The sequence below is a fragment of the Wyeomyia smithii genome, chromosome 1 (assembly GCF_029784165.1).
Source record: "Wyeomyia smithii strain HCP4-BCI-WySm-NY-G18 chromosome 1, ASM2978416v1, whole genome shotgun sequence".
In the NCBI taxonomy this organism is placed as follows: domain Eukaryota; kingdom Metazoa; phylum Arthropoda; class Insecta; order Diptera; family Culicidae; genus Wyeomyia; species Wyeomyia smithii.
The window spans coordinates 203,612,981-203,638,911 of NC_073694.1; the positions used below are offsets into that span (position 1 = coordinate 203,612,981).

Consider the following 25,931-nt stretch of genomic DNA (forward strand, 5'->3'; position numbering starts at 1 on the left):
CCGCAACTTCCTGTCGTACCGCTGCCAGTTTTTATTCCGTCACCATCCGAACGGAATATACTATCGTGTGTTACGGTTCCAGCAGGCGGGAAAGAGAAAGAATAGAGGGAAAAAAAGCGACGACTGTTTCACACAAACTTCTCTACATCTTTCTCCTGCAGTGGCCTACTGTGCTGCTGCGCCTGCTTCGATGCACAATTCTGCTGCCGGTCGATCTACCCACCCACAAGCACATGTACGTATTTTCAATAAGTCGAACCACGGAAAAAATGAGGAAATTGGACGATTTTTCGTTTTATTCTGGCTCTCTCTTTCCCTTTCGCACACTTTAGAATTCAGCACAGCTCAAGACGGTAGAATCGGTAGGAACCGGTGACGTTTTCTAGTTCCACGGTAACTCACGGGCTAAGTGTTTCACAGAAGTAGAGTGATTGTGTCTGTTTCCGGCTCTACACCGCACAGTGGGGCGACTCCATACAAAGGCTGGCCAAGCAAAAAAAGTGTCGATAAATGCGACAAAAAATTAGTATTTACATAATTTTGGGGCGCTGAACACGAATTTGGCATTAATTTTTTGTTTGGGGGCGTCCATAAAGCACGAAATTCAATTTTTAATATTTTTAACACTTTTTTCCTTTTTTATAGAATTATATGATCTTTGACCACAAGTAGTGCCACCGGGCGTCCTCCCCATTGAAAAAAAAAGGAACTTATGGACGACCTCTCGAACTAAACAAATTTTGCCTAAATATATATATATATATTTTTTTTATTAAACTAAAACAACATAAGTAAAACAAACTAATTACAAATTGAAATAATCATCATCAGCATCATCATCTTCCGCTGTGATCGCTAAAAACTCGGGTTGAATTGTTTCCAGAAAATTTGAAGTTTATTATACTCATCTGCAAGAAAAATGTCTTTCGCTGCAATTTTCATTTCTTCTAGTAATTTTTGATGTTTCATTGTTTCATATATAAGTTATCGTCCTAATCCGGTTTCTATGGTTGAAAGAGGACATTTAAATACATGTATAACACCATTAATTGACAACTTACTAGAGATTGAACTAGATGGTGCCGCTGAAGTTGAAGGCTCCATAATAAAATTCAACGAATTCATGAATTTGAAAACCGAGACACTCGAATGACACAACGTTCTAAATGAATACGAAAAGATGCGGAGGGCGACGACTGTTCTTTGTTTTTTCTCATAAAGCAAAATGTGTGCTTTACTTTTGTATGCAAACGAGAGCGAAGCAAAAGCAAACGGGCTATTGTTAGCCGGAGTTTGATGGTATGAATTTGCTGCTAGTATTTGACACTTCAATCAGTTTAGCGAATTTCATAATCATAAATTGAAATGGGCTGAATGTTTTTAATATTGTTTTAAATTTGCAGAAAGTGAAAAAGTTTGACCTAATTGAAATTTCATAAAGATTTGTTTACTGTTTTCTTGTTTAACACTTATTTTATAACTGTTCATTGATAAATTTTGTGATTTTTGCCCAAATTTCTATTTTATCCTTAGGGATTGAGTACGATATCATAAATCTCTATTAATGGGGTATCATGATTATGATTAAAATTAATCCTGGATGACATTTCAACTTCAAATATAAAAACTAAAAAAATCTGCTATCGCTTTCTCCACTAAAGTGACAATTTGCGCAGTTTTGCGCTACAGCGGACAGTATGCGTTTGAAATCTTACGTTTTTACCTAAATTTTGAATGCAGTCACAACCGTGGCAAACTGCGGCAACTAAACTTTTAAGCTACTTTTTTACAAAAAATCACGTTTTTTTACCTTTTTCTAGTGTCAGGCCTACTATGACCAAATTTTACAATATCTAATGAAAAGGGTTTGGTTTGCATAATATTTACAACAACTTTTCCTTTGACGTCAAAAAAATCCAAGCTATCATTGAAGCTACAGAGCTTTTCAAAGTAATGTACTTTTTTTTCAAAAAAAGACAAAAAACGTCAGTTCGCCAAGCTTTGGAAAGTCATAAAAAATTCAGTTTTCATGATATTGCGCCCAAATTTTGGATTTAGACACTTGAATGTTATAGCAATGAAGAAAAAATATTATGAAACAGCTTACGAAAAAATTTTTTTTTGGCTGATGGCCAGCGATTCCCCACTGTGCACCGCATAACTTGTACCACATGTCTATCGGTACATATGTTGGAAACAGGGAAAAAGTCATAGGAAAGCTACGTCGTCGTCGTCGTTCTGCCCACCTCAATCAGAATTCCAATGCATGCATCACTTAGACGGGTCTCTCTTGCCTCGAATCGAGTTCGAAACGACCTCGGCTCGGGTGTCGCGAAATAAATTTGAATTGCGTTCCCACCAGTTAAAGGTGTCTCAATTTAGTTCCATGACTAATGCGCCGTGTGCGCTTTTGGATCGATTGATTTTTGCTCCCATCCCAGCAGTGCACGCGTCGTTGTGTAGCGGGAAGTCTGTCTGGGAAAAAGTCAGCCTCAGCGTAAGGGGGAAAAAAGTTAGATCCTCACCCCACCGACCGACCGCTTGAATGGATTTTTAAAGAGCGATTGTCTGCCGTGATGTTTGCTCCGGTACGAGATTGCTACATTTCTACCGTGCAGGGAAAGTTCACAATCTAACTGCTGAGATAGATGATAGAATTAAAAGATAACTGACAAAGTTCTAGATAAAGAGAGAGACGGAGATTGTCAGTCATTGAAAAGATTGAAATCTATGTTAGTTTTTCCGCAGTGCATAGTTTTAATATCCACAAACTTGGACGACACTCGGTCTTTACCAGGATAGGTAAATTTAGGCAGCTTTGAGGTTGAGGTTTTTTTCCGTACAAAGTTTGCAAAAATTAGGTTTTTTCAGAATGTTAAAAAAATTACTAAACTGAAATAATGAGTTGGAAAACGAAAAGTTCAGTGCTGTAAAAGCACTTGCTATCACTATTAATGAAGACATTTTTTTACTCAACTTTCTGTTTATCAATAGATTGCAGATGAGTTTATGTCCTGTGAATAATTAGTTTTCTTTTTACTCACTTGTCTCGGACGAAATCCTTTTTCATGCCGCATATTCTGATGGTTCTGTACACTTATACTAGAAATTTCAGTTGATTTTACTATTAATTATTCTGAAAACACACTTTATGTTAAAAAAAATCACGCACAAGTAATCGGCCTTGTTATCATCTTTTTCACCGCAAATACATATGTTATTTAAATATAAAATCACAAACCACGAGCAACATGTCTAAAGGTCGTAAGTAACAAATGTAAACAAATCGCGATAAGTATACCAAACAATGTTATTTTTACTTTACTATGCACTAAAAATGCTGTCACAGCGTTTAATTTTACTAAAAGCACCTATTTTGCAAATTTTCAAAACGACGAATTAGTATTTATTTCGTGAACAAACACTTTTGTTTCTTACGACCTTTTGATTTTCGTAGGTCGAATGTGCATTTGTCGATCATAGCAACCATATTTTCTCTTGCGTCATTTGGTGTTTTACGGAAAACGAAGTTTTTTACAGTTGAAATAAGTTAGCGCGTGAAACAAATAGGCTAGAAAAATGGAATTTGCCCGATTTGAAGCATTGCTGGGTAAGGATTTACTGTATGAATGACTAATATTCTAGTGGTAAGTTATGATTATTTTCTAGCTGCTGCTGATGCGCTTCTGAATCTTTCTGGTTCAAGCACACAATCTCCCGTTTTGGAGAAGGTACCTACTGTAGCTTGTTACGAGGAAGTGGCAACAGACTTTGAGTCGACTAGATCACTTTCGAGTCATTCGGAAAACCTTTCGTCACCCAGCCTACCTTCACGTTATCCAATCGTTCCCAGCTGCGTATCAGCGAAACTCAAACGTATACTGTAAACACCGCTAACGGTAAAGATATTTGTTCCGCGCTGTCTTCTTTAAGTAATAAAAAACGTTCGTTGGCAGGTAGTATTCATTTTTCAGCTTGTCTACTTATTCTAATCATTGGTAATTTTTTAGATCGAGCACCTCCACAACAAATTTTAAATAGCACAACCCGCGATCGTCCGATGAACTGTTGTGAAAATTGCAATTATCTATCTGGCCATGAAGAGCCGATTAAAAAAAAGAAGGTTGTAACATCGACTCCCATCCGCAAAGAAACTATAGATTTGTCATTTGCCAGTAAATTGGATTTTTCTGCAAGCCTCCTAGTGGATGGAAACAATTTAGAACTCGAGCCCAAGGACGATAAATGTGGTTGCCATCGATTTGTGTATAAAACAAACAGCTCCTGTAACAATGGAAGAGCGTTGAAGATGGTGATACTATATTATTAAACGATTTTTCTATTTTTGAATATTTTGAGCCATATAAGATTAGTGATGATGAAGAAGCAAATATTAGTGCTCATTGCTTGGATGATCTAGAAAAGGAAGCGACTGTACTTAAGACCCGCACTGGCAATCCTAAAGTGACGAACAGGGACAGAAAGGAAAAGGGAATGGAATACACCCGCAAAGATGGTACTGTTGTACCAGAAAGACGCAAACGACCGGCTTGTAGATGTCGACTGAAATGCAGCGAAAAATATAATGTCGAAACCCGTAACCTTCTTTTAAAACATTTACTTCGATTAAAACTCTCTGGACAGAACCAATTTTTGGCGAACCACACAACGGTTACTGAAACAAAAAGACCCAAGGTATGAATAGTTGAATATTTTGTATTTAATGTTTTGAGACTACTATGGCTCAATCTTATTCACAGGTCATCAACTCTCGGCGCAGATATAGCCGTACTTATTCGTTGCCAGCAGTTAATGGAGCATGAGCATGAGCATGAGCATGATTGACCGCCCGCGGTTGCTATTCCGTTATTGCCAGATCAGCTGTAATTACACAGAGAACCAACGGATGATGTTTGGGACTAACATCCATCCTCAATGTGTAAAAACTGATGACCTTAATCTTCATATTAGGCAATACCAGCGCCGGCCGCATCCGAATGCAGGTCAAAGAAGGAGTGTGTATAGGAATATGTTGACGTGATACTCGCTTTATTGGAAGCCGAGAACACCTCTGCACTTCCACGAGAAATCACTGAGATGTTGGAGAAAAGGGTAGGGTTTGCAGCAGGTTTCGTTTTGGTAAACGATGCGCTGAGTTCGAGTACCGGTTTTATAATATCAAATATCGCGCGTTCGAGTTCATTAAATCTTCTACGGAAATCATTACGCGATCCGAGCTCATTCTGGTTGATGATGTAACACCGCAAAAATAAAGCGCACGCGAGGATACCAGACCTATGACTTGATTAAGACAGACGCAAATATTCGGACATCTGTTTATGAAGTCATTATGGAACTACCGAAACGCATCTCCCATTAATTTATCTTAGCTGACCTCACAATGTTACGAAAGCTACGCTGCCGCTGATGGCAAGTCCGTCCCAATTGCATTTTTATCAATTTTGAGTTTATTTATGGAATCAACTCCTTTTTATATCTGCTTTCCATAAAACAGGTATTTTTGAATACTTCGTTCTGAGGAACTATGAAAAAAACAGCAAGTCGGTTTGTCCCATAGCAAAAGTGATCGCAAGTCGGTCCCATTGCAAAAATCTTCACAATTTAACCCCACAGCCAATAATGATTATGAAAAATGTGATGTTTACCACAACTTATGGTCTTCAGGTTTAGAATTGGATGTACCAAGTGATATTCGATAGGAGGTTTGATTGAATTTTACACGTTCTACACCGTGTGGCTCTAGCTGATAGTACAATGTTTCCTTCAAGACAAAGTTTCCACCAGTAGCTTCTTTCAGCTGTTGGTTGTTGACAATGAACGCTTCAGGTGTGTCACTGTATTGTTAGTTAAAGCATTCTTGAGTATTTTATCTTTTCGTATTTTATCTGTATTTTATGTAAAGACGTGGGCAAGAATTGTAACATTATTGTCGTGAATTTCGTTTTGAAGAATTTGCCAGTCATATCAAATACTTCGGTACGCTACTTAACTGTTTTTTAACGGAGCAAACATTTTCCCAAGCTATATTTGTTCTTTCATACTTGCTTCCACTGCTACGTCGAAGCTGTCCGCCGTCCCGAACGTGTGACCGCTCTCAGGAAAATTTAGAATAAGTTACCTACACTGATTTCGAATTTATCAGTAGTATCAAATGTAAAAACAAAATCTAATTTTATTCTGAGCGGCACAGTTGGTACATTATGTTTTGCTTCTCACAAAAAACTTGTTCAATAAGGCACGAGAGAAGGCCATTTATGAATTGACCAGCGATGGATTCATTCCAAACGCAAGCTATAGCACCGCCATTGATTAGCAGAAGTTTGTTTTTCATCACCGGTCGTAGCCGGCTATGGGACCGACTTGCTATCATTCTGGCTACGTACCGTAAAAGTAATCGCATATGAGTCCCAGCTTATGATTTTCAACAAATTTTAGTCAAATTTGGGTTTTTATACAAGTTTTATGATGTAAAAGTGTTAGATTGTCATAGCAGTACTAAATTCTGTTGATGGTCTTGATTGAAAAAGCATTTCAGCGCCAAATTTCACCCAAAGCGTTACGATTTTCAATTGCTGTTTTCTCGTCAGCACCAAAACGCAAATGGGACGGACTTGCTATGAGTGGCAGTACGAGAGTTGATTCTACGTTAACGCTTCGCCACTCGAATCACTTCTTTGTGAATTGACCCTCTTTATACCGAAAATTATAACACGGTTATAACTATTCTGTAGAAAATACGACCTCATGAAAGGTATTGACGCAAAGTCTCTAGATATTTGGTCACCCGGATATCCGGCTTTGAGCTTAACAGGTCGACTAACGACGTTTCTTGTATATTGTTTTTCTGTGCTCAATAAGCGGTTTCCTGATTTGAGACGGGTTAAAGCAGAAATAAACATTAGAGTGTTTTTAGGGCCACGCACAAGTGTGTGTGGTATATCCTAGAGAAACGCAAAATGTTATATGTACTACGCTATGTGGACGATTTGAACTAACATATTATAGAGTTGGGTCAATACATTTCGAAAACATTCTTAAGAGCAAAACTCTCCCGGGCCGAAAACACGTTTACACCGAAGCATTATGCACGACCGTTCAATTCACGCCCACCGACGCAGACGCTCACAAATTCGACATTTCACACCGATTCTCTATTAGTTGTCGATGCAAGTGTTACCTATCAAATAGAAAAATTGGCAAAGTTTCATGCATACAAAGCCTCAATAGTTTCATAAATGCAGATATGCATATTGACCAAAATATATATCTCAAGTTTGTTAACAAAATGCCGAACTAGTCAAAATTGGGACATAGTATACAAAAACCTCTATAGTACACAAAAAGCTTGAAAAAATCGAAAAAAATTAATCATAAGATCTCGACTTCGACTAGCATCAATGCACCATATACTCCAATTCCACAAACCACACCAGTACTATCTGGGTGAAAACATCTCTTTCTAATAAAACCCTGCTTAGAGCATGACCGCGCACACTCGTGCCACGACGAGTTAAAGTAATGTTACGCGTTATGTTGGCTCATTACTAAGTTGAGCGATGTGTACTGTTTCGTTAAACACCGCGACATGCGTAGAATCATGAATCATGTCGAACTCGCCCCCTCGGCGCATCCACACCCGGACTACACTTATGTTCTGTACTGTTTTTTCTGTTGTTCCTTTTTTGTTTTTTTCACTTTCCGGACTACACTTTTTCTGTATCCGACTACACTATAGTCACTGTACTCCACTAGTCTGGCGGAGTGGGGAACCATGCAACTGGCAACCCACTTTTTCACATTAAAATCCTGACACCACTGGATATAATTCATGTTGCATATGACTTCTTTGAAAGTAAACATTTGATGTGAAAATGAAGTGCCTTTATAACAAATGTAACAGCAATTGGCGAAGGACAAAGAAACAAACAAGTTTACTCAGGTTTCCAAAGAATGCGGAGATTAGAGGAAAATGGCTAAAATTTTGCGAGTTACCTGATAATTCCTTTATTCGTTGAAAGAGAAAATTATAAAAAAAAATCATTTTGTTTCGATTGAGCATTTCCCGTACAATAGTACAGCGTGAAAAGCGACAGGACAGCAAATCTATGTCAGTATAATGTTATCAATAAACAATTAATTATAAAAAGAGCACGTTATTGATGCAACAAAAAAAAATTCCTTGTGATTTTCTCACATTATAAATTTAACATTATTGTGATATCATTAATTCATTACAATAACTATTCTAAAAAAAAACAGCAATTGTCATAAAAAGTCCAATGATTGAGTCTAATTTATTCTGTATCTTTTTACGGCACGATTACAATACTTCAAATGCGAAAATCGACGCACTATCGACTGGTTCCCGTTGTGACAGTTCACACTGGTTCCCGAAATCCAGTCCGCCAGACCAGTAAAGTATACAGTGACCATAGACTACACCCCCTGTATCCCGGACTACACCCGGAAGAGACAGGTTGCAGGCCGAAAACACGAAAACACCAACAACAAAAACAGGTGCTCTCAAAGGCAGTACGAAAAAAAATTACAACTAAGTGTGGTGTCGCCTGCGTGTTCGTTCTCGAGCTGTAAGATGTAGTCCGGGACGGTGCAGCACGGCCGCAGAAACGAACTCGACACAACAATATAGTATTCCTAAACTTTTTACAAAATGTCAAAACAATTATTATTCCTTTTACCGTTTCGGATCTGCGTCTATGAAAATTTATCATAGTTAACAAAAGTTTGCCATAGCGTAAAATAATTATTCAAAAGCTAGTGAAGTCATAAATAGAAACGAAATGACAATGCATATTAAAACAGAGTCATCAGATATATTTCAGTTCGCAATTTGAAGACAATATCGCAAAATAGATAAACAGCAATCGTGTGGTACACTTTTCAAGTGGTGCAAAAATGAGGTTACAGTACGAAAGTGCTACGCCGTAATAGCTACACATGGAAGATGAATTCGCCGTTGAATGGCGCACAGATTCATCGCTAAAAAAATATACTGTACTACACACAATACAATAATAAATATAAAAATAATTCAATTCTTGTCAGTGCAAACTACCACAGAAAGGTCTATACGAGACTGTTCAATGCATCGCAGAAAATATATGAGGTATTTCAACTGTAATCTGCATACAAACCTGCATCTTGCAGGCAAACCCGCATGTCTGATAAGAGGCTGCTGTTTGCAATTACTGCTAGAGTTCTTACCAACCACGCTACTCAAATCAAAACAGCCACACAACGCAAATCAACATGAATCACCTCTCACGCACATTGTCACACATTTAATAAACAACTCAATCTATCTTGAGCAGACCTCGCATTCAAAGCTCTCCACACATTCTGGGGAAGATGGGGCAAAGTGGGTTACCAAATAAGCAACTCTTATAATAAATAAAAAGTAAAAGTATTAATAGTTAGTATTAATAGTTAGTAGACAATCATTATTGTTGAAAGAATTAATTGCAAATTCGATAATAGAAGACATATACCTAACGATTCGCGGAAACTTCTTTATTCATAACCTATTATACAGTTCTGCCAATATTGGTGAAATCGATGTACATGTTTCACACCATTTTAAAAGAAGTGATATACACATACACTTATAAGTAAGTAACAAAAGATCGACTATTAAAGTAAAAATAATTGAACCGCTCTTTGCATTTTGGCTCCCTTGCGTAAAGTTTGAGATGCCTGATAAATGCGTAAAGTTTGAGATGCCTGATACTTATCCTTTTCACTTCTCCCTGCTTGGCTCACTATTCCGTTCCATGTCACTTTAACCTACTCCGCGCTTTGACCTTCTGCCAAGTTCACCACAGACTACCGGCCCGTTTTTGGCTTGTAGCCGGCATTCAATCTTCGGCTTTATTGGACTTGGCTGGTTGAAGTAGAGTGGCGTTGGACTTACACATACACTTACACTCGACACTTTGCCGGCCTTACAAATTTCAATTTTCAAGCGTGGATAAATAATCACTTCCCCCAAATAACACTGTGTTTTTCACTAAACCTTCACTTTGCTCACATAAACCAAGCATCACAGAGCACATATTTACACTTTTAAACAGGTTTTGCCTCTTTAATCACATATAAATCAATAATTTAAGCGAAGAGATTTCGGAACACGCGTTGTCAATTAGCCGTGCTGCCAGTTCCCTTATTCGTTGCCAGCAGTTAATGGAACCGTCAAAGTTTGCAAATCTATGTTCGTTGCAACGTTTGATATCGGCGATCGAAAAATACGTGGTCTGGCACGTAAAACTTCCTGTCAAATGATTGCAAGCGATGACCAACGAGTGAACAACCGAAACAGAATTCCAATTGATGAGGACCATGTTAACTTTATCAAAAACCACATTCGCTCTTTTACAGCTTACTCAAGTCATTGTTCTCGTGAGCGCTCCAATCGGCTATATCTTTCTAATGACCTAAACGTTCAAATCATGTACGAGATGTATGTGGGAAGGTGTGCGGATTTTTGCCTAAATACTGTTTCTTATAACACATATCGCTTGATATTCAAAACGATGAATTTAGGATTTAGGACTCCTAAAGTCGACACCTGTGGAGAATGTGATCGTCTAACGATGCTTATAAAAACAGCAAGTAACGAACAGGAAAAAAGTAACGCAAGAAAAATAAACGAGCAACATCAGACTGCCACAAAGCGTGTATATGATGAGAAAAAAAGAGATATTGCGTTATCTGAGATAGGAGATGACGTGAAAACAGTATCATTCGATCTGCAAAAGCAGCTGCCGACACCTAGTTTGACGTGTGGCCAAGCATTCTATGCCAGACAATTCTCGCATAATTTTTCAAAGCGACCTATCTAACATTGAGAGACTCTCTCTGTTTACTTTCTCTTTGATCAATAATAATGTTTTTTTTTTCATATTTCATAACATTCAATGCATAGTAAGCAAGACAGTATTACTATCTCTCGATTAAGGGGAAGAAAGCTTAAAAAATATATATAATGACGACGTAATTAACGGAACAAAGTGAGAGAGGAGAGAATCTGTCATTGTTACTTAGGTCCCTTTGAAAAATTACGCGAGAATTGTACACACTCAACCTAACGATGTTTGAGACACATTGTGGAGTGAACTCTGCAACGTGCTTTCTTTGGGATGAAACCAAAGCACGTCGTGGCTCTCAAGAAGTTGGATCTTGTTTATTACTAGATTTGGAGGCAGTACCTGATTGTGTGAAAACAATCAATTATTACATCGATCGCTGTGGTGGCCAAAATTTAAACAAAAACATCGTATTTATGTTTTGCTACCATATCGAAATGTTAGCACTGAAAGGCAGGAAAATTATCATAAATCACAAGCTGATGAAAACTGGACATTCCCACATGGAAGTTGATACAGTGCACTCTGCAATTTAACGAGCTAAGAAAAAAACTGTTATTGACATCGAAACGCCACATGACTGGGCGATTTTTATTACGGCTGTTTGTCGATCAGTTCCGTTTACAGTTAGAGAGTTAAATCAATCGGAATTCAAAGCACTCAAATCATTGCAAACTCGTTATACCTTGCCAAGAATGACCACAACTGGTGAGAAGCTTCGTTTCAAAGAAATTATGGTGTTCAGTTACAGTACAGAGTGTCCAGGAGTCGTTGCCATAAAGTATGATGTTGCAGAGGAATTTAAAACTGTTCGACTAATTCCCTCAGATCATGACATCAATAGCATAGTGAAAATCAATTTGCCCCCAATAGAAACAAGCCCCATTCCGCTACCTACTGCTAAACTCGAGGATTTGAGAAGTCTTTTGCCATACATAATTCAAAAAGAATATTATAAAACATTCCTCCAATCGTTAGCTGTTCCAAAGCGGGGGCGAAAGTTGCAGCAAAATGAAGTAAAAGATGAATTCGATAATGGTCTGGATTCTATAGATTAAACTGAATAAAAAACCGTATATTGATTCCTAATATTTTACTTTTCTTTGATTATTTGAATGTGTCCAAGAGTACTAAACAAATTTCGAAAGGTAGTTTACAATAAATTTTGTTATTTAGCAGCTGAATTATACAAGTGTGCTTTCCACTTCGCTGGTTTACGGTGCTGCACGGTTCCACGCGATCTAGGATTATTTTAAACGTCGTATCTGTTCACCTAGCTTTCAAAAGAACGTTTAATCTATGTCGAATGTGCCTGACTAGAAATAAAAGGTCGTAAGTAACATTTTCCTTCAATTTACAGCTAAAAACTAATAAATACTCAATTCTGTCAAAGCGCACCCATTCTGCAACTCATTCGTGTTCATGTTTTAAAGTATATTCATTAAAAGAATGAAAAGTTTTTAAATAAGATTTGATTCCATCATCCCAATTTTCAATGTTTATTTTCTCGAAATGCAGTGAATGTTACTTACGACCTTTTGACATGTTGCTCGTGAAATGATGTAACCTAGAATTTGTGGAAACAACATAAACGACAAAACAGTAAACATCCACGTTAACCGCTAAGAGCGAGTCGAGCTGTTGTCACTTTTTACCAATGCCTACTGATTTACTGCATCCGGTCCGAAAGTGAAAAACTATATTGCGCACTTCCCACCAAAATGGGCTGCACTGTTTGAAAGTGCAACAGCAAAAAAGTGTGCATCAAAGTGCTCATTAACACTTATGAATTCGTTTTTGCGACGGTACTACACCAATCCCGGAGTTACAAGGTGTAAAAGTGTAACACGAGTGTAGCTACACCGCAAAAACGAATTTACTGTCACCCAACATACTTTTTGACAGCTTGAATGAAAGCGTGTGCGGCAGTGCTGCCAAAATACATTATTAGAAAAAAAATTATAAAAAGTTAGTTACGGACATCTAATAAGTGTTACGCAATACATTCAATAAATTCCACTCTTGATTTAACATTCAAAAAAAAAAAAAAAAATAGTTAGAGTTTAAATCAATCAAATTCCGAAGGAAGTATATTAGTGTTACTCAATCTTTTCTGGCAACAACAATGTACAGATTCAAACTGTGCTTGAACAAGTGAGCTGAAAATCCAGTATTCAAAGCAATAAGCAATACCATCTGTAGAAGATAAAATTCAATTAAGGAAATTGCAAAAATTGGAGCTGACTTAAAATCCTTCGAGGGGTGATAGAGGACACTATTTGATGAAAAAAAAAAAACAATTTTTTTCAGCATATGGCCATAATTTTACTACTGCACAGTTATTTACTTTTTCAGTTTTCGGTTATGGAAAACATACGAGCTCTAGCACAAAAAGTATGATAGCGGGTTCAATTCTGTTGATTTCGTTGGAAAGCTGAGAAAATTTCGTAATCAATCGTGTCTCAAAAACGTCGAATTAGAGAGAATAAGAAGCACTTAGAACGGAGCAAATGTGGAATTAAATGTTTTCGGAGATCAAAACTGCAATTTTCTCTCTGAAATGTGTGATTAACATGGATTTTGTTGTTAACTAAAGTAAACATTTAAGTCTACTCGTCAAGTTGGTTTTTGACACCAAGCATTTAACTCTTATAATTTAGCCGCTATTTTAGTTTTTACGCTATTTTTTGCCGTTCCCCCTTTTAACGGCTAGCACCTGGCGTCCGTATGTCACTGCTATGGTTTTAGAATGAAAATTATGGGGGGAAATTTGCGAATGGTACCTCTTATATCAAGGTTTCGTCAGTTGGTTAGAAAGAGGGAGGAGTTAAGAAGAGCAGAGAATAGCAAGGAAAGTAAAAAAGCATCGGAAACAGAAAGTGACCACGAGTAAAACAACAACAGCAACAACAACAAATCATTCACAAAGTCAGATCGGTTGTATTCGTTAGTGTCGGCTGTGCTTGTGAGGAGCGGTAGTGATTGGCTTTAGACAATCGATGTTATCTACCGATTTTTCAATCGTGTATCTCAAACAACCCTCCCAGCTGGTCTCGAGGTACGATGCTGGCCTAACAAGCCAGTTGTCATAGGTTCGAGTCTCGACTCGGAGAGACTGTTAGTGTCAGTTGTATCGTAGCGCTGGCCCCGCAATTGTCCTGTGCACTTAACAGTTGGCTGCGAAGTCTGTGTATAGTAAACAGAAGGTTGAGTTCCGAATCGGAATGTAGCAGCAAGGCTATCTCAAACAATAGGTTGTTTTTGTTTCATAAATATAACCGCAAAAGAATTTCCGATCGATTGATACCAGAACCTCGATAACCTGATTATAAATTACTGAAATATAAGCGCTCAAAATCTAACCACTTTTCCCTGGTTAAATTACTGGATTTTCAAATTCAGGTACCAAACTTCCAGATAGACGTACTTAAAAAAATGAATAACTTTGCAGTTGTTAAATTTTGGCCATATGCGTAGAAGGATTATTTTCATCAAATAAGGTGCTCTATCACCCGTAGAAAGATTTTAAGTGAGCTCTCTAACACCCTGTACATATAATAGGCGGTAACATATAGAGTTTTATTGACGTAGAATCACGTCTTACGGCAACATAGGAGTGCAAATTTAAAAACCGACAACATCGAGAGCGTCACGAAATTGATTACTTCCGGACTACTTCGTTATTAGGGCGAAAATAAACAGGAAAACAAGGCTACGCTTCAAATGTTGAAAACTTAGTCAGTTTCCAATGAATTTTCTTAAATCTTAGAGCAATCGATTGAAAAATTAGTTATGCGTCTACCAGAACGCGGACTGTGCTATTGAAAAGTGCATGGTCATATTTCGACCAATCAGAGCAGAAAGCAATGTCAAAATCAGGCGATGCTCTGAGTCTCAGTCAAAATCGAGCTAAACAAACAATCACAAACTTTCTTACCCAGCACAGCTGACATTAAGGGGTTATATACCTTTTTGGTCGAGAAAAATGAGGGAAGTTTGAATCTATTTTTAAGTGCATAGAACCATTTTCTTTGCATCAAAGGGGTATTTTCCTGAAAGTACAGTTTATCAACAACAAAAAATACGTTTGATTTTGAGATATACCAATTACTACTGGAGTAATGGCCGTTTCCCCGAAACGTTTTTTGACGTAGAACTACGTTTTTCTTTAGCCTACCACATTGGGATGTAAATAAGAAAACTATTAATGAAAAGAGGACGAAATATGTCCCTTTTTAAATGCTTATAAATCGGTTTGTTTTCAACCGATTTCCTTCATTTTTGCAGCAATTATTTGGAAAATTATACACGCATCCACCCAAATGTGGAAAATTGTTGATTGATTATGCAAACTATTGTACTATTGATAATTGTCAAGCCTTGTTTAAACGAAAATTACGTCCTCTGATTGGTCGTTATATGATCGCTTCTCAAGCACGGTCGACAGAATCATATACCTTGCAATTGAAAACATGCTATTCGGCCTATATAAGAGCCTGTTTCAGCCGAAGCCGCTCGAAATAGTTCTGGACAGCGACAAGTTGTCAACAGCAGTCGTCCTTCCTTAGCAGCAGCACTAGCCCTGTGGTTGGTCACCACGTCTCAGGAGCAGCGCGCTTCTTCTCAGCGTGCCTCGCCAGACTGCCATTACTCCCCCACTGTTAGGGCAGCATAAAGATCGTCATCGCCAAATCCAATTTTGAACAGCAAAATGCCTTTTTTCAAGGCAAATAAACAAGTAATAGAAGGGTGAAAATTTCCTAGCATCAACACAAGCAAACATTTTTCGCGGGATCCTAGCAATCAAATTCTGTTGTAGTTTATTTAGTTAATACCCCCACTGTTGGGACAGCACAAAGGGTGCGATCAACATAATCGATTTTGAATAACACACTGCCCTGTTAGAACGCATTCACAAAGGCAGTTAATTCGAATATGCAGAGCTAATATGAAGTCGATTCAATCAAGCAGCATTAACAGAATTTCGTCGTCTCCCAGCTGCCAAGTTGCAACATGATGCAACACGCAACAACGAGCAAACGAAATCGCTTGATGTTACAAACCGCAATAAAATACGGGTTAAACCCGTTGCGTGTGTGAGAGCACCATCGGTGTTTATTCGCTGGAAACAAATATCGAATGCAAATTGTGGAATAATTCGTCTAAAGCATATTAGAGAATTAGACAACTGAACTGGAAGGCGTGGCCTATTACGTAGCACCCTTCGGCTATAAAATAGTGTTTCTGGGAAAACTAGCTACATTCATTAGTCGGAAGGCGAGCTGGATGGACCGTCCACAGCGTTGACAGCAGTAGAAGCAGATATAGCACTCAGAAGTAACAGCGGGTTGCGCCTGTGGCTGCCTTCAAATTAAATAAATCACTTGCGCTGTGGTTGGTCACCATGTGTCAGTAGCAGCGCGGTTCTTCTCAGCGTGCCTCGCCAGACTGCTATTATTCCCCTACTGTTGGGGCAGCATAAAGATCGTCATCACCAAATCCAATTTTGAACAGCAAAATGCCTTTTTTCAAGGCAAATTAACAAGTCATTGAAAGTTAATAATTTTTGACAACGTAAGCAAGCATTCTGTACGGATTCTAGCAGTTACATCTGTCGCGGCCGTCTAATTTACAGAAGGTGAAAAGCTTCCACAGTGCATGTTGTCCGTGTATCTTAACTCCCCCACTGTTGGGGCAGCACAAAGGTTTCGATCAGCAACCGATTTTGAACAAAATGCCTTTTTGGCGTAGAGCTACGTTTTACTTTAGCATACCACACAGAAATGTTTGAACGATTGTACTATTGAAAATTGTCAAGCCTTGTCGAAACGCAAATGTCGACCTCTGATTGGTCGCACAATGCTTCTTTCCCTAACAAGGTCGACAGAATATACCTAGTTGACTAAGAATGCGCGCTTTGTGTTTTATGTGTAATTCATTCCATGATTGTGCCGATACCACACGGACGTTGGTTGCGACTTTAGTCACATCTATTTTTCCAGGTATCCCATTCCACAACGTGCGAAAAATCTATGTCAGAGTGGATATCGCGCGCTATCTGAACCATGAAGCATTATGCGATAATTGAATGAAAGTTGCAACTGCAGCAACCAGCCTTTATCAAGGCTACTAAATGTATTTGGAAGAGCATAATGAATGGTTATTACTAAACTGCAACTTTGATTGCACTTTGATGCTGCTGCAATTGTGCAGCAGTGTGTTGTATTTACGATACATTGATACTGTGCATCACAAGCGGTATATGCGAAACAAATCCGATTCCAAACAGGAAAGTTCAGCAAGTTCTGCTCACGGTGCTGAGTTCGTTTTAGAAAATTCATAACACTTCATTAACAAGGATGTAACGTCTTGAAGAAGACGGTTATTGCTCGACATCACAGCAGAATTCCCACCTTCATACTAATGTCTACCGTACTAATGTCCATGCGACACGGGGAAGGAAACATTTTCTCCTTCCAAGCCGCGCAACATGACACAATACATGTTTTTTGTTGCCTTCATGAGAGTGCTATCGGTCCGGCTCGACAGAATGTCCACAAAAATCATTTTTATACATCCGTGCTACGAAAGTGAGGAAAAACTTTAAAAATTAAAATAAACGTGGAGCTTATCAAATGATCGCTCTGAGCCAGAATGAATGAGATGTATTTTTTTTGACGTAGAACTACGTTTTACTTTAGCATACCACACAGGGATGCAAACTGAAAAACTGGGACGAAATTTGTCCCTTTTCAAATGCTTATAGGTCGGTTGGTTTTCAACCGATTTTCTCCATTCTTGCAGCAATCGATTGGAAAATTATACACGCATCTGCCCAAATGCAGAAAAATGTTGTTTGAATCTACGAACTATTGCACTATTGAAAATTGTCAAGCCTTGTTGAAATAAAAATAACGTCCTCTGATTGGTCGCTTGCTTGCTGTGTGTGTATGATCTGGTATCTTGTGTGTATGTGTGTATGATATGTGTGCTGTGTATGGTTTTTAACTCGGCACGATCTGCTAACTGCTGAAACCGGTTCACGAAATTCACAACCCTTCATTAGTAGACATTATAACTCATTACCCAAGTAAAAATATTGGTTTTATCAAAGTTTTATAGCACTCAATACAGCCAAACAAGCGCTATAAAACTTTGATAAAACCAATACTGTTACTAGGGTAATGAAACACTCAATGCATTTGTTAATAGTGTACGTAGTTCTACGTCATTTATGCGGTCGAGTCTTGGATACAACCTCCTACTTTTTTGCAGAGGCTTGCGGTGATCCTGATAGAGACTCAGCGGGTCAACCGAAATCAAAAAACTCATATTATTTCATTAGTTTAGAAGTGTGCCGGGTCCTTGAACGATCGCTTTTATGAGTATTTTGTTTTCAGTGCAAACGGGAACGTTTTTCTCAAAAAATGCACGTTTTGAGCGCTAAAAATTGCATTAAAATTTTTTTTGCGGCAAAATGTAACTGTATGTTTCAAAAAGCGATCGTTCAAGGACCGGCGAATTTAATAACGAAAATTTAAAAAAAAGGTGAAGGAAATCGGTTCAGTAGTTTTCCCGCAATCAGGATCACGGCAATGTCATTTTTCGGAAAACAGTATTCCGAGGCGAGGCGCGCTGCAAATCGCTCTAACTTTCTTCCTATTGCTCAGATCTTTATGAAAATTTGTGAAAATGTTCTCAAGATGTTGTATTTGAAGATAATACAATAATTTTTTTTTTTCGGTTTTTTGAAAACTAAAAAGGTATTTAACCCCTTAAAGTATATAAACGATTTCACGCACTCGAGTGTACACCGTGTCGGTAACTACCGAAAGTAAAACTTCCGGTAGACACGTAATCTTCATTGTCTATCCAATTACTGTTCAAGAAGACGATTTACAAGTAACTGGATTGAGTAAAAACAAGCAAAGATCAAATATAATTTTTTGGTTAAAACCTTCCATACCGCTAAATTTTGGATCTCGCGTCTGTGGGGGAATGCACCGTCATACAAGCATTGGTTATTGGTCGTGATTTCTATATCACTATTCACGTTCTTGTTTCTCGTCTTCGGCCAACTCCTCTTTGGTCGAACCGGCGACTTAGAACACTCAAGCGTTTTAGAGCAGCTGCGCTTAGGCACTATACTAAGCATCGCAACCAAATGACCAAACGCGAATTCAATTGCGCCAGTAGCAACTATAGAAATTACAACCGATTTCTCTACAAACAACATGTGATATAAACGCAATCAGATCTTGAACGAAATCCAAATCGGTTTTGGAAATTTGTAAACGAAAAACGGAAATAAACTGGACTCCCATCTACCATGTTTCTTGAGAACGAATCTGCCAGCTCACCCGATGGAATCTGTGATTTATTCACTGAACATTTTTCGAGCGTTTTCAAGACAAATACAGCCACCGCAGAGCAATTCCAAAAAGCAATCCAAGACGTTCCAATTAATCTGATTAGCGTGTCCAATATGCAGTTTTCTGACAACGATGTTTTGATAGCTCTAGGGAAGTTGTAATGAAGGCAATGTATGTGATTTTTTCGAAGAATGAATACGAGCTGAGGGTGTGATTTAGACTAAGAAAATATTTCCCTAGTCTAGACGGGACATGAACTCGCAATCTTCGATGTCTCCGGCATGGTGTTTTGGCCAATCAAACGCTTCGTTCAAACACACATACTACCTTGTGGAAGTCATTTTTGTAGCTGAGCGATTGGCGCCCTCACTTGTGTATAGCGACTTACAATATCTGATGTAGAAAGAAGACTAGGTGATTCATTTGATTGCGGATCCTCCACCGAAGCGCATCCCGCCTGGACAAGGGAAATTTTTTCTAAGTTTAAATCACACCTTCACCCACTATGTTGCTATTGTTCTTAAAAGTTTTGCATGCGTACCTCTTAGGATTATTTTTGTCAAACCGTTGGCACAGTCGAAGTATCAATTATTGTGGAAAAAATCAATTCTGTTCTGTGTTTTCAAGCACGATGACAAACGAAATATTTCAAATTATCGGGGTATAACCTCGTTATGTACAAGTTCCAAGTTGCAGCATTTGATCGTGTTGATCATGCTATCCTATTGGCAAAAATTGAAAGACTTGGAGTTGCATCTCCTCTTGTTAACTGGATGGAGTCTTAACTTACAGATCGATCTTTATCGGCGAAGTTGGGAAATACTGAGTCCTGCAGTTTTGTAAATTTATAAGGTGTGCCTCAAGGAAGCAACCCTGGTCCATAGTCGTTCTTGTTATGTTTCAACGATATCTATCTTGTTTGCCACTAGGAAGCAGACCGATTCATGCCGATGATCTCAAATTATATTTGGTAATTCAATCTATTGCTGACTGTCAGGAGCTGCAGAGGCACGTTGACATTTTCTACACCTGGTGTTGCAAAAACCATTAGTGTGTCAAAATGATCCGTGATCTCATTCACCCGGAAGAAAAATCCAATAATTTGTAACTACACAATCAACGTTGATTTACTCAATCGTATATTTGTAGGAATCAATCTTGGTGTACTGTTAGACTACCAAATGTCACTCCATGACCACCACGCACATATAATTTCAAAAGCGAAAATACGCAGAAATATGGAACACCAAAACTGAATCTGGGCAGTCAAGGTTTATAAGTTATACCCTTCGGTTCTTACCTTGGCGTAACAGGATGGAGCTGCCTCTGTACGCAGAAAGATGCAACCTACTAAGTATGGAAACCCTAGCTAAAAGACGGAATATATTAGGAGCTGCTATGGTTGGTAAATTTATGACTGGCCTCATAGATGCTCCTTGCATCCTGTCGCAAATAACGCCCCGCTAGAGACTTCAGATCAGCAGATATACCCGGACTATACTTCCAGCGTACTGTATACGGACAAATGACCCGATCAGGGCGATATGTAGATTATTCACTGTCATGTACCATCTTGCGTTCGTAAAATTCTTCATGTTATTGGAATCATTCCCAAAATTTTGCTAACATCGAAAATCATATGTGGAACATGAATGAGTTATGGTTCTGGGAACTTAAAGTTTACTATCAGGGATACGCCCTGATTCGAAGATAGTCTTCTGAAGAGTTTGTCCGTCATCTGAGACTTTCAGTTGCTAGTTCAACAATAAATTGTAGTAGCATTCCGCCCAAATGATGAGGTCTATCGGACCAATCTGATTAAATTCAAGACTTGCGAGTGTTACGGTATCCGGAATCCGTTTTATTCAACAAGTTATTTTTTTCCGAACCGTCCGATTGTTCTAGGTTGCCTTGATAGGTTATGGGCCCAGAGTCGGTTCCGTATTGCGCGAAAAAGAAAAAGTTGCGATTTTGCTAAAAACGCAAAGTGATTAGTGTTTTGACTTCAGAATGGCGGAAAACATTGATGGCCGAAACTTCATCTCGTGTAAATTTCACATGGCGACCTTGTTAGAAGAACGCGACTTGGTGAGGTGTATTGAGAAAAGGGAAAATTTGTTTGAAACCTAATTTCAAATTGTGTTTTGTGGTGAGTTCAGAATTAAGATCCTCTTCTGGGATGAAATTCCAGGACATTTTGTATTTACTGAAGAAGCAGTTTTCGGTGCTTTCTGGTCCGATCTGGGATCAAAGTGTTGCCATTTCTGCCCTTAGGAATGATTTCTATTCTGGCTACCAAAGAAATATTATTTTGCCAATTTGATACCCAATTCGGGAGCAAACTCCTGCCTTTTTTCTTCAGAGATGATTTTTGTCGATTATATTCTTAATTATATGCGTTTTTACATTTTCCTATCCTCTATCAGCGTTTTTCGGTTCGGATTCAACAATCATGTTTTCATTGTTTTGTATAGAGTTAAAAAAAAAAAACAAAAGAGAAGTGATCCTTATTAAAATACATAACAAAAAATGTAGAAAAATATGTAGTAAATAGTTTCAAAGGTATCAAATGTATGTAGCGATAGTTTCAATGAAACAAAATCAAGCTTGATAAGTGAGAGGATATATACAAAGTTTGAAATTAAATACCTACATAATTATTGTTGAACATACGTTATATTATAGACAAAAAGGCATTAGAATGAATAATATGAAGCATTTCAGCGTCGAAGAGTTCTATAAAGTGTCAGAATAATACCTAAATAGTGTCAAAAGAATATTATAAAAGTGTCAAAGAATAGTAAAGAGCAGTAAAATGGATCAAAAATGTATAGTAAATTATTCCAGAACAGTTTCAACTATCGAAAGAATTTTTAAAAGACAAGAAGAGTGAAACAGTTCAGAGAAAAGTGATGAAAGCATTTAAAAACGTGCCAAACACTTGTGTTAAATAATTAAAATGTGGTAAAAATTGCCGCATTAGAACAGAATTTTAAAAACTTTTATTTTAATATAAATTCAAGAGATTGATATTCCGGCTTGCAGTCTAATAAATTGTGTTGCTTTCTCGCTGCCCATCATCGACGTTTCGGTCCTTCTATGTGATCATCATCAGGGCAATATATTTAACATTTTACGTACGAATGGACTTATATTAGGACAAAATTACACTATCCGACATTGGAAAATTACTCACGCGAAACGGTAATTGACAAGTTAAATAGTTTGTGCAAACGTAACGGAACGGTAAACAAAAAATACTTTTTCTGGATTAAATTAAATTATACAAATTTCACCTAAGTCGATCAAAGATGAAACCCTCTGGGTGACGTCTTTTGAAGCATTTTCTAACTTGTGCAACAAGACCGCAGGTATATCGATCTCGGAACCGCCGAGTTCAAATTAATACCAGACTAGCTCAGGGCCACCGAAACGTAAGAAAAATTGCTTGTAATGTATGTAGGTTTTTTTAGGTTTTTTTTCACCCTCAACCAAGGATTTTGTACCTGTTGCTATAGCTAGAGAGAAAGAAAAAAAACAACAACCTCACAAGCTTCCAGCGTACAAAACATCGGTGGGGTGAATTTTTCATATTTTCCGCAGACAACATATGTAAGTTCCTAGAAGGGAGGGTGTAACGAGCCATAATTCATCGCGAACGAAAAAAAAGTGAACAAACACAAAAGCAACCGAACGAACGACCGACCGACCGACCGATCGTAGCAGGCATCCGGTTACCAAGTGAATAATATCGGGGGCTCATTTCATATCAATCAAATGGCGTGGCAAAAATTGAAAAATTCCCCCCACGAGCAGGGTAAATAGAATGCGAAAACGAAGGTGGAAAGGAACGGAACAATGCGACACGCCTCTCGTTATTCTTATCAATGCTGAACGACAACGGAACGAAAATCGAGCCCACAGTAGGCGAGAGCGGGAGAGGGAGAGAGACAAAGAGCCAGCACACATAAATCGTGTCATGAGCTAATGACGTGATTGCCTCCATTCATCATGTATGCTAAATAAAGGCATTAGGCGTAAATAAGGCTGCGATCTGTGACATGGCCTGCTGCGGTGTAATGTCGTTAGGGGTGCATTAGCAGGTACTTTGGAGTAACGGCCTACTGCAGTCGATTTGTGGCAGGGCTTGCAATACGGGGGTAGGATTATCACGAGTTCGTGTTGTGAGCTGTAATGAGGACTTAGCTCCAAGAAAGCAGGACAAGTCACACAGAAGCCTAAGCTTACGGAACAAAGAGCCTGGACTGGAAATGGGCACGTGAAAAAGCGGATGAATGTTGCATGAGCGTGCGGGTTTCAGATTGCGATCGCAATCCGCTTACTCCTGATGCCCGTTACTGACCTTCACGGTTGGTGGGACGCTGTGTTTGCATACGAAATGACCTCGCGATTAGTGGTGAGAGTTAGAGGCCTGTTTGTTTGCTGGCTGTTTTCATTATTGTGATCTTCTGTGCTGTGATTCTCAGTTATTGCAGCGCTTCAACACGTTTTGGTTGCAATTAGCTTTGTCACATATCGTGTAGCCATAATTGACTCAGATTCCTTGACGCAAGACTGTTATTGTTACTCAAAATCTACTAGCTTGTTTTTATATGTGTGCTTCCGTCTGTTCAACCGGAAACTGCTCCGGCAAACCACATTCACGTAGCTGCCATCGTTTTACTATTCTAGAACAATCCTCATGCAACAATCTCGTAACAACTTTCCAAACTCACTCTAGTCTGAAAAATAATTCTAAACTGAGGCCGACCAAGTTTTCAATTTTAAATTGAAAAGTTGCATGGCAGAGTTAAACCTACGTGACACCGTTGAGAGAAAGCAGTTGCCTTTCCTCCTACCCACGAACAGACGGACAAACGGTCCACTCCTAGTAGGCGTTTGATTTCCTGGCGTTCCTCCTACTGGCTCTGTATCCACGGTACCATGGCACGGTAGTCCAGAAGCAGATGCCGCATATGCTTGTCACCATTTGCCCTCCTATTTCCGTTTCCGGGCGAGAAAACGAAAACCAGAAACTATACCTTCTCTCGTATTATCTCTCTCTCTCTCTGTCTGTCTCACTGTCGACTGAACGACGATCGCTGTAGACCTGAAATACTCGTCCGAAATAATGCCGCCTAAAAAGCGGTGGCTGCAGGAAATAATAATAAAAGACTTTCGAATAGTTTAAATATTTAATCAGCCTGTCCAAGCTCCCAGGTTTGCCTGCCTTTCCACGTCCCGAAGCAAGTAAACTTCGCCCCCCGAAAATAATAGAATAAATTGAACGTGTTTTTGTTGCTTGCTCCTGCTCTCGTTGTCTCATCTCGGATACCATTTCTTCAGTTATTTTATAGCTTTTGCACAAAGAAACCAAGAAAGAAAATTGATGACAGACAGTTGGCAGAATAAGACAGTGCACAGGCTGCAATACACCCAGCGGTGCTTGGGTGGGTTTTTATTACCTCTTTTGACATAATCCAGACTAGTTCTGTTTTCGATTCGAACTTACATTTAATTATTATGATTAATTAAATTTTCGTATTGCTTTGCTCTTTTTATGTCTCATCAGTTTTCATTTTACAATTTTATACCTTTTTGATTTTGTTTCTTCGCCTTGCGGCTTTTCCAATTTAAATTATTAATATCGTCTTTTTTGTCACATATGTTGTTTTTATAGAAATTTGTGCCATTTTTGTTATTTTCATTTTACTTTTTGCCTTTTCGCTCGTTGACTCAAGTATTTTTTTCAATGATTTTACCGCTCTGCCTCAATCGGTACTACAAGCACAAAAAACACCACTAGTGAACAATTTCCCCTCGTGGTGGATGGCTGGCAACCACCCTTCGTCCCTCGGTTTTGGGTGGAAGGCCGTGACGGGGCGGAGGTGCAGTTCAAAACAGTCCAAAAGTCCTAATTAATTACAGTCGTGGGAAGCATTTAACTGAATAATTTAGATCAAGTAGAAAGAAACGTTGTTGCTGCACGATGCAAAAGTGCTACAGGAACAGTTTTTCGGCGAGCCCCTCGCACCGACCGCCCGGCATGGCATGCTTCGCTCATAAATTATGCTGCACGAAGCCAGCAGCGCGCGTGGTGGCCGAAGGAACTCAGGCGGTAAATGTTAAGAAAGTGGAAACCGGATGATCGAAAAGTTTTTTGGTTTTTTTTTTTTGCATTCCGGTGGATTAACGAGAACCAGGAAAATGGTAGATTGGACAGTGTTAAGTACATTTACGAGCAACGAGCGGTGGATTACCTTATCAGCGGTATGAACCGACCCACGAATCCCGTGCTGCTCTTGTAATGAATAATAAATTCTGATAACATTTTGGAGCGGGGTTTTCACGCTGCGAACATTCTGCGATGATCTACTGCCCTCCATTAAGAGGCCAAAAAGGTGTTCGCTCTGATTTTCACGTTTCTTCTGTGTGAGATTGATAACCAGGGCAAAATTTTAAAAGAAATATAATTTAAACATTCTAGAAGAAAAGAAGATGATTAAGAATTCAATTTTCGTATCTTTGCAGGAAACCAAACCCGTGAACTGGCAGATGACAACCGGCGGAACAACGATGGCGATCACCCCGAATGGATATCCGATGGTCTCCAAAGTGGACACAAGCAGTAAGTAGCATAACAAGTTCCGTATAC

At 38.7% G+C, this 25,931-nt stretch overlaps 1 protein-coding gene across 6 annotated transcripts in view; it reads left to right on the plus strand.

The window, feature by feature from the left end:
- Nucleotides 1-25,931, plus strand: part of LOC129723978 (nucleolysin TIAR) — a 1,146,678-nt gene that overhangs the window by 432,046 nt on the left and 688,701 nt on the right. For all 6 annotated transcript variants that reach the window (XM_055678526.1, XM_055678553.1, XM_055678581.1 and 3 more), the window contains one exon: nt 25,808-25,904. In XM_055678526.1, coding sequence (XP_055534501.1) covers nt 25,808-25,904 — 97 coding nt within the window. The remainder of the gene's footprint in view (nt 1-25,807; nt 25,905-25,931) is intronic.